Here is a 14,160-nt window from a genome sequence, read left to right as displayed (position 1 = left end):
TACAAAGCAATCTTTATTCACTCCGTTTCCAAGGAGTATCCTGACATTCTCAAGCCATTGACACGACATCGTTGCTGTCGAAACATTCCCTTCATGCAGTTCCGTGGAAGTGTCTGATATCCGTGGTGTGAAATTTGTGAATTGCAGCGAATGGGTTACGATATGACTTGCAGATTGAATGAAGAATAAAACCAAAGAAAATCTGGATCTGTGTCAATGTGCAAGAAAAAAAGCCAAAAGGTTCCCAATTGATATATAAAAAGATGCGCATTTGACTCTGTTACTGCATTGTCAAAACATTCCGAAGGCAAGTGCGGACATTCGCGAATCTCGGGCGAGGTGTACGAGACAGGAAGTGGATTTTGGGCAGGGAGGCAGAGGAGAGAAGAAGAGGTAGTTGGACTTCTCTCATTCTCGACTCTTCCTCTTCTTAAAAAAGCTTCCGCAGAGTCGGGCCCGCACAGCTCTGGTTGAGGAACTCAGAAGATCGCTTTCGAAGCGGCCGCAATTCATTTCCAGACATGCGCTGTCATGTGCGCTGAACTCGGTGCCGTGGCGCTTCCCGTCGGTTGAGCGGTGGCGCTGAATGGATTCGTGACGGGCGCGGGATGAGTCATCTGGAAGACACAATATTTAAACCCGTGAAAAACTAAATCTTATTGAGAAATGCGTTTTGTTCACATATTGCTCCTATTGTGTAATGTTGAGTTAGCGCGTGAGAGTCTCAGTGTGAGCGGTCGCCGACAGCAGCGTTTCAACTATTTCTTGTACCCACAGCAGGCATCTTGAACTATCTTACGAGTGAGGACAAAGACGTGCCTGTCCAACGTTCCACTGCGGCCGCTGAACCAACGCCGCCGAGCCCCGCGCCTGAGAATGTCCCATCAACCCCGCGCCCTGCTGCTGTTGCATCACGATTGCGCCATTCTGCTGTGGCGTCATCACGCTGTTTTGCCGATGTCCCATCATGCCGTAATGAGCCGGGGCGCTACGGGCCGCCATCAAGCCGTTCTGCCGCTGCCCTATCATGGCAACCTGCGACATGACGGCGGCTCCCCCCATCCCGCCAGCTTGAGCTAACGAATGGTAAGCGCCGTACGGATGCGTCGGGTATCCCATTTGGTTCATGTATAAGCCTGCGGAATTAAAAAAAAACAAAGCAGACATAACACACACATACCACACAAATGTCCTCATAAGGCGGTCATTTGGAAAGGGGATCCCTCACCATGAGATGGCGCCATACTGCTAATGTTCACCGACGGGGTGGATCCATAAAGCGACAAAATGGAATCCTTCGACAATTTCCGGAACGCACCATCCGCCTTTCTGGGTGCCGGATCCAAGAAGAGGCTTAGGTTTTCAGGCACGGAGGTGGTCCCTCGGCTCTGAGGCAAAAAGTTGGGAGTCTGCCTGAGGTTGATGCACGACCGAAACTGAGCGAATGGTTTCAAACGAAAGTCGTGCCGTACTGTGGTAGAAGTGGACGGATCTGAGAGCTGACTGAAGAGATCCGAGGTAGGATGCGCCGGATTGGAACCCGCTGGACTCTGGTGACTGCCATTGGACACTGTAGGACTTGGATCTGGAACATCTAAGAGACATTCCAAACATGGAGGGGACAATATCTCATTCAACCACCCGTCGATTAACCTCACATGACTTTATGGCATCAACATTTTTCAACTTTTAATCGATTCATCACTGTCGGCTTCCAATCGGCGGACATTAGTAAATGTCCTGACCTAGACCGTGCTCAGAAACAATGAGTGATTTCCATTGGACCTTGATCACTATGTAGACCAAAAATCATCTAATTAATATAAAGAACATTGTGAAGACTACAACAAAGCAATCAAACTAAACTGTCACGTGATTAACTGTTGTCAATACTTCAGTTGCGTGGCTAATATCAGGGGCAGTTTCTCACGGCGTTACCATACCTAATCCCAGCAGGTCTGTAACGCATTGGGAGTCCGTCTTGGGGCTAGCTTCTTTTTTCTGTTCAAACAACAAAATGATTGAGGCGCGTTGGCAACGCATTGCATGGTTCTTGCGGCGCGGCGGCGTACTTACAATTTTCATTTTCTCAAACACAACCGGCTCTTTGGGGATGTTCTCGCAGCTCTTTTCTTTCTGCGTTCAGACAGATGTTTTTCAGGTCTTTGGAGATACCGCGACACTCATGGTGGGATTGACTCAGACTCACCCTGAGCATCTGGATATCAATGACCTTATCCATGTACTTCTTCTTATCGTACTTGTCCCTGATGAAGTTCTCTGCCGATTGGTCGCTCTCGGGACGCTGGAAGCATTCGGGCAGGAAGGCTTCGTAGAGGCGTTTGGCCTTGGCGTTTCCCATCTCCTGCACACACTTCAGAATGCACAATGGGACTGATTTGGGCTGATGCACCGAAAACGCTGTGCAGCCAAAGACAATCCAAGATCCACAGGGAAAATATCTTCTGACCTGAACCTGCTCCCGCGTCCACTGGTCCAAGTTGACAGACTTGACTTTGGAGATGTGGACCCCGAGGTTGCGATGAATGCCGGCGCATCGGATACAGATAAAGATGCCCAAGTTCCAGGAAGACCATCTCGGACCTGGAAGAGAGATCAGAATGAGACATGATGTTGTATCTGGGTTTCTGCTGAGAGTCCATACCGAGCGAAGGAAAGACAAGCTGAAGGACGAGCCAGGAAAAAATCCCGTTATTTTTAGTCCAATTCACAGGCCGCATATGTCTGAGACCTCAATTACAAGCCCAACTGGGGCAGCAGGGAACTGTTGGAATCCGTCCGGCGTCACCGATATCGATATAACGAGATTTTACTGTATATAAATATATAGGTCAGTTCATGAAACGAATTATGGATGCGCGGTCCCAATGTTTGTAAATGTTACATAGCAACCAGATAAGGCCGTAGGTGGGGGAGTAATAAAATAAGACCACTTGGACATGCGTGGATTGAACACCCTCCCCAAACCCCACCCCCTTGCGCACTGCAGCGCAGTCGTATCTTTAGTGGCGATCCATAACGTGTTATGTATTGTTGACTCCAACTGTGCACACCTCCGGCTAGCGTGAACAGAAATAGTTGGGAGAGTAGGAGGAAAAGAAATGAAATGCGGGCCTTTAAATCTGCCGTGTTCCTGCCTTTGCCTCTTCAAATATTGCAGTCTTGACAAATACATCTGCGTCTGAGGTGTACGCCAACCTCAATCGTATGAGCTAGCATTAAAAAAAACATGGCGCTACAAACGTGGGCCTGCAAATATGAAGCTAACAACAATATTATTCCACAAGTGATAGTTTGATTGTGCCTGCTGTGCACACAAAATGGAATGCGGCGAACAAACTTTCAAACAAGATTCATTTACAAAACGCACAAAGATGTTTTTAGCCTCACATGCTGGCTTATGCTCGCACGGGAAGGCTGCAGGTACATGTGGCTCATTAGCCGACATCCCACAGGGATAAACGCTACTTTCGGCGCTTAATCCCCCCCCCCCGCGCTGAGCAGAACGTCTTGTCGCAGCCTGCGCCACCACACTTACTGTTGCACGAGTCGTGTAAGAGTTGTCATGCATCCCATCCCCTTTTAAATTGCTGCTGTGGACTGCAAATTTCCCCATTGTGAGACAAATAAAGGTTTTCTGATTCTGATTTTCTGAATTAAAAACAAACATCACCTCAAGCAGGAAAAAACAAACCCCGAACAAATTCGGGAATGGCGCTCTACGTCATATTTGCGATTCCCGAATAAATTTGTGAATGGCAGTGAATGAGTTAAGGGCTGAATTAAAAAAAACAAAACATCTTGATGAGAATTTCTTGAAGCAATGCCAAATGTCACTGCTATCATTGGTCTTGCCACCATATAAAACTGTCCATTTTTTTTTCTCCGTCACTTCTATTTCCCATTTCTGAAAATCCTTCTGGACGCCTGCAGCTATCCAGTGACCCACCAAAACAGTCGATGCTAACCAGCACTTGGGCCTCGATTGATAATTTACACACTCCTACCATATGCCTGACGATGTGGGAACCAAGTGTGTTCCTGCAGGGATGCAGGTCATTACTGAGTACCCTTTTTATTCACGTTTTGTTGTTCGAAATATGCGCTTGTACGTCTAAAATGGAGCCATCTCCCTGTTTTATGGCTTTTCACCGATAACTAAAACATATCCCTGTGATTCAGGGGGGTTCAATGTTAACGCTATTAAAAAAGGGTAAACACGAGAGAATATGCTATCGTCTTTCGAGCGCTGTCTTGCGTTTTTTTGCATCTCCCTCTCCTTGACGCCGTGACTGCGGGGAGGCACAGAGGAAAATCCCCAGTGGCGCTTAACTCGATAAGACACGTGAGGGGACGGGCTTGGAGGTATGGCATCAACAGGTGATGTCCTCACGCTAACACAAGAGACCTGGAGTCGTTCGATTTAAGGTAGGAAAGTGGACTTACACAACAAAATAAGTAAATAAATAAAAAAATAAAAAAACATAAATAAATACATAAATAAATAAATACCCACATACATAAATAAATACCCAAATAAATAAATAAATAAATACATAAATACATAAATACATAAATAAATAAATACATAAATAGTCACATAAATAAAAAAATACATAAATAAATACATAAATGAATAAATACCCACATACATAAATAAATACCCAAATAAATAAATAAATACATAAATAAATAAATACATAAATAGCCACATAAATAAATAAATAAATAAATTAAATAAATGAATAAAACAGATGTATTTTTTGACTTATAAAAAGGACAATAACAATCTCAATAACTACATACATAGATAAATAAGCAAACAAAAACACAAATACATAAATAATAAATACTAAAACTAACGAACGACCAAATATATAAATAAAAAAACACTTGTAAAAATGGATTTTTGGGAAAAAATAACAACAATGCAAGTGTCAAAACAAAGCCAGAGAGTAGTTTATGCTTTTTTTCCCCTTCTCCATGTGGTTTTGCAAGCGACGCCGCTTTGTGTGTCGCTACTTCCTCTCTGAACACTGTGAGGGAGGGTTCGAGAAATGCGCCGTAATCTTTGTCGAGGCAAACAAGATTACTACTAACCAAGTTGAGAGGCGGATGTTGAGTGGACAAATGCTTTTAAGGTGTGCACGTGTGTTGGTTCGTATGTTTTATTGATTTTGCAAACAGCTGAGATGGAGTTGCAAAAGTGTGCACACCCCCTTAATCATTGGGGATGTGGCAGTGTTCATAATTAACCAATTGCATCCAACTTGTGTTGAAAGTGAAATCGGCACACAAAGCTATTTATTTGGTTTGATTGGCTCAAAACACATTTCCTCACAAGCTTTTGGAAGATTTTGGACTTGCCTTATCAGATGAATTTCGTGATAATAGAATTGCATCTATGGTGCAGATCCATATAAAGAAAATAAACGAATATCATGTGAGAGTGATTCAAGATCCGGAAAAGTTTGATCAACCTTTGTATGATCATGTTTTGCAACATCATATCTTGGTCTTGCGTTAGATGATGCGGAACGGACGAATGAATAAATCACAACATTAAAGCACTCAAGAGCCTGCTTGCTGATTCTCATTAAATATTTGTGAGGGCGGCAAATCATGTGACTCCAGTCTGCATTTAGCAGGTAAATAATGGCAAAGAAACACACACGTGCACACACACAGACAGACACACACACACACATAAGCGCATGCACCTACAACCTGCTTAGACATTCCACCATTCATCATTTTCTCATCAATATGCCAGCAATGACTTTTATTGGAGAATTTATCGGCAGGGTGAAAGTGCCGCAAAGTAGGTCGAAACAACCATCGAATTGTTGTTTCTCAAGGTCTGGAGTCCGACAGGTCAACAGCAATACTAAAAAAATCTATGGTTGTAGATTGTTCCTCAATACTCCAACTCAAAGACAAAAAATATAAACTACAAAATCAATAGATCTGACTTGTCACAACTTTTTATATTTGAACTCTTGTCTGACTCACTATTTGTGTCCAAAATATAGGAGCGTGGGAAAACAGGTGTAACACATTTTGAGGCCATCACCTCAACCAGTTCAGAGTGTGAAGATTTCGACTATTATATTTGAAATTTTAAGTACAGTTTTTCCACCTTTGAAAAAGAAGTGCATGTCATAAAACATGGATGATAAATATTACATCATAACCTTCTCGGCAGGCTTCTTCGTGAGTGATATTGTGAATTGAATTTAAAACAAGACAATCCGATCTTTCTATCCTTTTATCCATTTATTCATTTTCGAGGCTTGCATTTTTGTTTCAGGGTAAACGTTTCTGGTCAGGAGGTTGATGCTTCCAAGTGCACTCGCCACGGGATGCAAACACACTGTACGGAATGTAGGTTATATTGAGCGAGACGACCCACCTTTTGATTCGCAGTCCGCACAGAATTTATTCTCGTCCAACGCCAACAAAGAGTTGAGCACTGACTGGTATCTGTCGAAGTCTTTCACGGATTTGCCCGTCATCACTGCGCAAGAGTTGACCTCGCCTCGGTCCACGGCACATCAGATCAGCCTCGCCGTCCTGGATTGTCAATTCACCTCATTGATTTGCTTCCTGGAAGCTTGCGCGTTGCATACGGGCGCTTCGCGATGGGATGATGGTGGTGGGGATTGCATTGAAGGCAAAAACAAAAACAAAGAGTGAGTTTTTTCTACAGTCCCCCCAAAAAGCTCCACACCTGCATAAAGGCACATGAAATATGTACATGATCAACGCAGCAAGACAAGCGATTATTCCACCGCTGCTCTTCCTGAGAGACATCGAAGAGATACAGACTCCGCCTTCCGGCATCTTACGTTAACGCCACCGCCATGTTGAATGTGTCAAGGTGACATTTGCTGCTGTCTTATCCTTCACTCGTCGATGAATAAGCACACACATCAAATATAATATAATATAATATAATATAATATAATATAATATAATATAATATAATATAATATAATATAATATAATATAATTAATATAATATAATATGCATATACAAAAACTCTGATATGATTTCGTTGATGACTTTGTTATTTAGGTTTATAGTTAGCTACAATTTATAAAAAAACGCAAGTCTTTGCAAAACCAAAATACTAGACGTGTACTTTGAGCTCCTGTTTGTTTTCTTTGGTGTACAGGGGAAATCTGACATATTCAATGTGGTAGATGAACAGCTGTATAACTGCAAGGCTGCAGGCAGGTGGATTTTATGCTCCGCTCTCCCCTGCCTTATAATACTTTATACAGTTTTGACGCTCAAGTCTTAACGTTTATTCTAACTGCACTGTCATCCTGTGGTCGGTTAAAGCACTGCACATTTTCATTTCAGTTTCATTTTCTGGTTGTTCTTCTTAGTAATCGCAAGGGGGCAGTCCAAGAGTATTGGGAACATATAGGGCGAAGAAGATAGAAACGGAAATAAAATTTAATGTTCCTTCAAACGAAAAAAAAATCGCTTTTATTTTCCTCGGTGCTGGTTTTGCAGAAAACCAATAATAACGTGAAACGGAAGTATCCTACTACTTACAAATATGATTTTGGTATTTTATCTGGACGCCTTGCTGATTGCCATTCCCCCTAAATGTTACTCTTATTCAAGAATAACCGGAAATGCTTTATTTGTCATTTGAGCCAGTGTTGCTAGCGACTGCGGAAGGAGTCGCAACGCCGCACTAAAAATACAGATAAATCAATTAGTATTGACGCGTCTCTTCACTGTGCACCTATCTTTCTCGAAAATGTCTCGGCAGTCAAATCGAACAACAGACAGCAAGAAGATGGTAGGCACCTCTCTCTCTTGAAGAATGTTTAAAACGTTGCAAATGCAGCTTCGCACAAAGCGAACATTTCCCGAGATGCATTCTTGCAACCTATTTTAATTACAGAACCTGTGACTGGTTCAGTTCTCTCTTGTTTTCAACGTCAATTAAAATGAAACCGCGAGAGCTAAAATGTTGTCTGAACTTGTTTTCTTGCAGAACTCTGAGTTGTTCACGCTGACATACGGAGCTCTGGTCTCACAACTCTGCAAAGATTACGAAAATGATGAAGAGGTCAACAAACAACTGGACAAGATGTGAGTCGTCAAGTACCATCAAACATAGATGGACATCTCCCGTCCCCACAAACCCCTTATTTCTTTATCAAGCACTATTCACAAAAAATAAAGAATGTTGTCCTTTGGTTTGATATTTCAACATAGTCCTAAAATGCCCCAGAACCTTTTCAACATTTGAATACCCATATTCCACAGTACGGCATTATGTATTTTTTGCACATCTTGCTATTGTCCCACAAAAAACGTTACATTTGCATACTATACCCACAAATTCAGTTAAGAGGCGGGCCAATTCAATTCAGTTTAATCCCAAACGGTCTCGTAAGGTCACAATTTTTCGAATAGGTATGAAATCAAATGGTGTTCAATATTTGTAACGTTAAAAATCATCATAACTCTTCAATGTTCTGCAGTTTGGATCCAGATCTGGATGAATCACGTTTGAATTATGGCAGTTTGACCATATGCTCTTCTTCCTCGCTACAGGAAAATATCAATTTGATGTTCTCTTCTCGCTTTCATAGGGGTTACAACATCGGAGTACGTCTCATCGAGGACTTCCTGGCACGCTCCAGCGTCGGCAGGTGTCAGGATTTCCGAGAAACGGCCGATGTCATCGCTAAGGTGATTGCGATGCTTCCGGGTTAATCAGAGCGTGACCACGGAGGTCTTCCAAAACAGAGCAGATAAATTCGATTTCTGAATGGGAGCTGGGGGAAACCTAGTTTTTTTGCAATTGAAAGAAAACTGCGCCAAAAACTGGTGAATGTTGTGCTTTACAAAAAAATGTTCATTTTGAAACCCAAAAGACCCCCCCCCCCAAAAAAAAAAAAAAAAAAAAAAAAAAAAAAAAAACCTAATGACAAGCCAGCCCAGCTGTCCGGGACATGATCTTCTTTCCATTTCCTGTGAAACACGTGTTCACGTCTCACTTCCTTTCTCCACCACGGCGTCCTGTAAAGGTTAGGCTTTCTTTTGTGACCCCAGAAAGAAAAAAAAACAAAAAGAATCCGAGCGGAATCGCGTGCGCAACTGCAACACAATCTCATCTGTTTTCAATGAATTCACCGTGTCTACGTTTTGGCCGTGCATTCTCGTCACTCAGCGGGTCCGCCATCGAACCGTGGTGGGGATAAAACAAAGATTTGGACCATTAAAAAAAATATATATATTGATAAAATAAACTCCATAATTCACACAATGTATACTTTCCATCAGTGCGCTCGCGCTGCAAAGGATGACATCAGGCAGTGGATTTTTTTTATTATTTTTTGATCCACTGTGCAACTTCCCTTGCCGCGGCTTGTTCACCCAGGTGGCATTTAAAACCTACCTGGGGGTCACCCCCAGCGTAAGCAACTGGAGCCCAGCCGGAGACGAGTTCTCCCTCATCCTGGAGAGCAACCCGCTGGTGGATTTTGTGGAGCTGCCCGATCACCACAACGCGCTCATCTACTCCAATCTTTTGTGCGGCGTCCTCAGAGGAGCTTTGGAAATGGTAACGGCCCCTCACGCAATCGACGGCACGTAACTTGTTTGGTCTGAAAGTGCATGATGACATACTACAAATATTTTTTTTTCGATCCTAATGCGTTTTCGTTTTTCAATTCATGTTCATTATCATATTTTAGAGGGAATTGTTACTATAGGTGCTTTTTATATATATTTTATAGTCTATTATGGCGTGACTCAATTTCAAACTGATTGTGAACTTTTCAAATTCTAGGTCCAAATGGCGGTGGATGTCAAGTTTGTCCAGGACACCCTGCGGGGGGACAATGTGACTGAAATCCGGATGAAGTTTATCAAGAGGATTGAAGAGAACCTCCCCGCGGGAGACGAGTGACGTCACGCGGGAATCCGTCAACATTCTGCCTCATCAGCAAGTTTAGTTGTTTTTTCTTTCAATGACATTTTTGATACCGAAAGAGACGATTGATTTCCCAGTGAAAAAAAAATGGAACAAAAAATTACCACCCAAAAAAAATTGGAAAAAAATATTGCCTTTACAAATGGCCCGCTTAAGCTAATAGTGTATTATTATTATTATTATTATTATTATTATTATTATTATTATTATTATTATTATTATTTTATTATGAATATTATAATTTTATTTTTTATTATTTTATTTGTATTATTATGATGCTTATTTTGATTTTTAATGTGCATATTGCTAATTGTATGGCATGTTCAAATGATGATGTCAATGCTCATAAATGCAATGTATCTGATTTTGATTGTCGTATTCGTTTCAATTTTCTTGTGTGTGTACATTTTGTCCCCCAACACAAAAAAAGGCAATTTGGACCCGTCGGAGCCAAATAATAACGCTTGTGCAGGCGTGTGAGTGTGCAACCAGTTCTGCTTGTCACACCTGTGAATGGCGTGATGCTAACAAGAAGTCACGGACAAACTTCCCATTGAGATGAAGTGTGTGCACCTTATCAATAACTGCAAACAGATGGCAGACAAAAACACATGTTCTTAGAACAACCACCAGAGGGCACTGTTGATATAACAGACTTTCAATTGTTGCGATTGTTCCGGGGTGGCCTCTGTTTTTTCTTTATAAGCCAAAAATGAGACAAGATCAATAATTTCAAGGCTTGTTCTACCATCGTTGTCACTCATTTGGATAGTTTGAACCGTACTAACTGAATCTTCCGGAATTGTGGTCTAAAAGTTCAGCGTTTGTCTCATCTGACCACAGATAAACCTTCCGCACCTGTATAGGAAAACGTACTGCGGTCCGATGACTCCAAAGATGAACTTTTGAACCACAGCAGACTTTTGTAGGAATGAGAAGCAAAAAAAAATGTCGGGAAAAGCCTACGAGAACAACTAGAGTTCGTTCCAGGTTTATCAGTGTGGCTTTGGAAGTTTGAACTTATGCACTGGAAGACGATGTGCAAAAATGTGTCTACTCCAGTCCCAGGGCTTTTGTCATTGAAAAACCAAAACCCGAACAAATTCGAGAATGGCGCTCCACGTCATACTTTTGTTGAATTCCTGAATAAATTCGGGAATGGCAGCGAATGAGTTAATGGTGGACTCTGAATGTGTGAATTCATTCTTGCAAACACTTTATTGTCCCCGTCGCCACGAGACAACGTGTGACGAATGCGATTTATATGTATCTAATATCCCCCCACCCCATTTTTCACAACCCAGACATTGACTATCACTTGGCGTTGTATTATATAACCACAGACATGCCTAATTTTGTTGTCAACGTCCAAACCTGTGCTTATTTTCCGTCAAAAGCAATAAGTGGAGCCGAAAAACAAGTAGCCAATATCATGAGCCGGAGACAACGTGCTCCGATTTGATTTTAAGCCAGCTGGATTTTTCCATGTGGCCTTTATGGGAAACAAATGTTGAAAAGCACGCTGTGACGGTACGGCTGCTGCAGTCTGCTGTCGACCAGACGAGAAAAAATAAAAATAAATAAAAACGGGGGAAAGGCATTGACTGCTCATTTCCACTTTTAGAAAATTTACTGTTCCTAATTGAGCCTCTAGATGGCAGCAATTAACACACGCAGCTAACAGCGCTACTGTATTCATTCTACATGCGGACCAGACGTGATTGATTTTATGACGGAAGCTACAGGCCGGATGAAAATTGCCCACGGGCCGCATTTGGCCCCGATGCCGCACCTTGGACATCTTATCTTGTCTAAAGCCTCGTTTCCCGGTTCTGCGCCATCTCTCTGCTCTAAGCTTTTGGGATGGGAATTGCCAGGCTGCCATGTCTCTGCTTCCAATTTCCTCCCGCTCTTGATCTTCCTCTTCTCGGCCCGATGAGTGTTTTTTTTTTTTGCGGCGCTCCATATGATGCGCCTTCTTGTCTCACAATACTTTTCCTACCTTAGGTTTTCTTTTCGTCACGCTCTTTCGTTCCCGAAGTTAGCTGTTTGAGCTGGATTTTGTTATTTTTTTTTTAATGTAACAGCCATAGAAGTTTCCAGATTTCTTTTCTTGAGGATGGAGTGAGTAGGACAGAGAAAAAAAATATCAGATGTATAAATTTACAGCAGTCGACCTTGATGGGCGGGCTTCACCTGTCCTCATTATCACGGGGCATTTTCCTTCAAAATGCACAAGCAAATATTTCCATCGCCTTTCCAGGACTGTAACGTAACGAGAACAATGTTTCCAATTGAAAAGCGAGGAATGCAAACGTTGCCTCGGATTGAAATCAAATCAGACTGAAATAAAAGTTAAACAGCCCCTTAGTACCCTGATGGGTGCCCGATTTATCTGTCTCCTTTTTGTCACCAATTGTAAAGTTGTATTGGATGTCTTATTCAATGGACATTTTTTTAGTCCGTTCCCCTGATTTTCCATTAAAAAAAGTCAATGCTGTCACGCTGGAAAATTAGTCTCAAATCAGAAAAATGTAACGGGGTTGATGACCGATTTACAAACGCAATCGCAGGTGCGCGTCATTCTCCCATTGTCAAAGTTCTGGAAATAGAAAAAAAAGGACTGTTATTAAAGTTTTCATACGCTAATAGCCTTAGCGTATGAAAACGCCGCTCTCTGTCTTTGTGCTTTTCGTGCGCTGCCATTGCTAACATATGTTTTTGTTCAACCGCGTCTTTTGAAAAGCGCAGAATGAACAAGTCACTTTTTTTTTTAAAGACACCCGCTTGACAGCAACCCACAAGGTCTTATTTTATTCTAAATGTTATTTTTGGAATCGTCGTCGGTACCGGTTGATGGCTAAATCTCTATTCAGTATTGGGATGTTACAAAAAAAAGTGCATTCCTTGCCATGAATCCAAGATTTTCGTGTCGGATGATTGCCTTGCATTTTGGATGAATCACTGCGCGAAGAAGTCAACAAAAAAGACTTCTAACAAGGCCGTCGTTACCCATTTTGATGTCGGCTTATCATTTGATACCCTTGTGGGGATGTTTAATCAACAATCATGTCCAAAACTATTGCAAAAAAAAAACCAATTGACAATTTGTGTGGAACTGCTCTTCTTTTCCATTATGTTTCTGGATGTCCCCCCCCCCCCCCCCACTCCCTTAGATCATCCGTCCTTTGAAATGAATCATTCCAAGTCTGTGTTTCTCATCCGGTAAGCCACACGAGTTCAAATCAATTGAAAATGTGTCCGACAGCAATATTTTTAACCATGCCCTTGAACATTCCATTTAATTTAACGGGCCTTCAATGAAGTTTGCACATGGCCGACTTGACGCTCCTGCGCACGTGACCGTGCCCGTTCCTTCACCTGTCGGCCTCCCCGGCCTCTCAATTCAGCAAGTGTTGAAAACCCGTTTCGGCGGTCCTCATAAAGCACAAATCTTTTTCTAATCGACCTCCGTTATCGTTTGGGCGAGGTTCTCCTCCAAATGCCAGTTCGACACCCGCTGGTACTTGCCCCAGAAGAACTCGCGGGGAGAAAATAAAAGATGAGCCTGTCAAAGGGCGTGTAGCATTTTGTCCCGTCTCCCGCCGTTCCGACCGACTGTCAACATCCACATCGCTCAAAGCGTTTTAAGGACGCTCATATGGTTCTGATAACGGCACAAAGGAAGCCAGGTTTTGATTTCTCTTGTATACAGCAACCCATCACAATATTTTTGCGTCTGTTGCCGAGCAGATAAAAGGATGCGTCGTGTCAGCGCCGCCATCTGTTATTTCCATTTTACAGCACGCTGATTGTCACTAATGGTCCTTTTCCTTGTCGTCTCTTGTAGTTTTTCCAGCTTCCCTCACGTGTGCGGCGCGCTATGTTCATCGCAGTAGCCAGCAATGTAGACGATGCAATAATTACACCACACATTATTTACAACGGTTAGCTAAACGAAGCTTCATGAACACAAAATGGCTTCATGAACACAAAATGACTTCATGAACCAAAATGGCTTCATGAGCGCAAAATAGCTTCATGAACGCATTGTACACAAATTCCAAAAGCCTCTTTTTTCACATATTTCTAAACTATTACTCTTCTTCACGATATCTTGGTACGCGCGTGCCTCAATGCCAATCAATCCGGGATGTCAGTACATTGAAAT

At 42.3% G+C, this 14,160-nt stretch overlaps 2 protein-coding genes across 2 annotated transcripts; one reads left to right on the top strand and one right to left on the bottom strand.

Moving 5' to 3' along the window:
* Positions 1–348: 348 nt before the first annotated feature.
* smap2 (small ArfGAP2) lies at positions 349–6,854 on the bottom strand. Its single transcript, XM_089023897.1, has 10 exons — positions 6,779–6,854; positions 6,434–6,655; positions 2,471–2,604; positions 2,210–2,374; positions 2,077–2,136; positions 1,944–2,001; positions 1,473–1,594; positions 1,229–1,388; positions 820–1,136; positions 349–617 (listed from the first exon to the last, which is right to left on the bottom strand). Exons 2-10 carry the CDS (start codon positions 6,534–6,536, stop codon positions 510–512), a joined length of 1,227 nt encoding a protein of 408 aa, XP_088880023.1. The 5' UTR covers positions 6,537–6,655; positions 6,779–6,854; the 3' UTR covers positions 349–509.
* Positions 6,855–7,530: 676 nt separating this feature from the next.
* Positions 7,531–11,438, top strand: trappc3 (trafficking protein particle complex subunit 3). Its single transcript, XM_089023273.1, has 5 exons — positions 7,531–7,841; positions 8,040–8,137; positions 8,644–8,743; positions 9,435–9,617; positions 9,846–11,438. The coding sequence occupies exons 1-5, from the start codon at positions 7,800–7,802 to the stop codon at positions 9,963–9,965; spliced, it is 543 nt and encodes a 180-aa protein (XP_088879399.1). The 5' UTR covers positions 7,531–7,799; the 3' UTR covers positions 9,966–11,438.
* Positions 11,439–14,160: the final 2,722 nt, after the last annotated feature.

Source organism: Hippocampus bargibanti, linkage group LG20, assembly GCF_051943395.1.
Source record: "Hippocampus bargibanti isolate YZ-2025 linkage group LG20, ASM5194339v1, whole genome shotgun sequence".
NCBI lineage: Eukaryota > Metazoa > Chordata > Actinopteri > Syngnathiformes > Syngnathidae > Hippocampus > Hippocampus bargibanti.
This window is presented reverse-complemented; position numbering and strand designations above follow the sequence as displayed.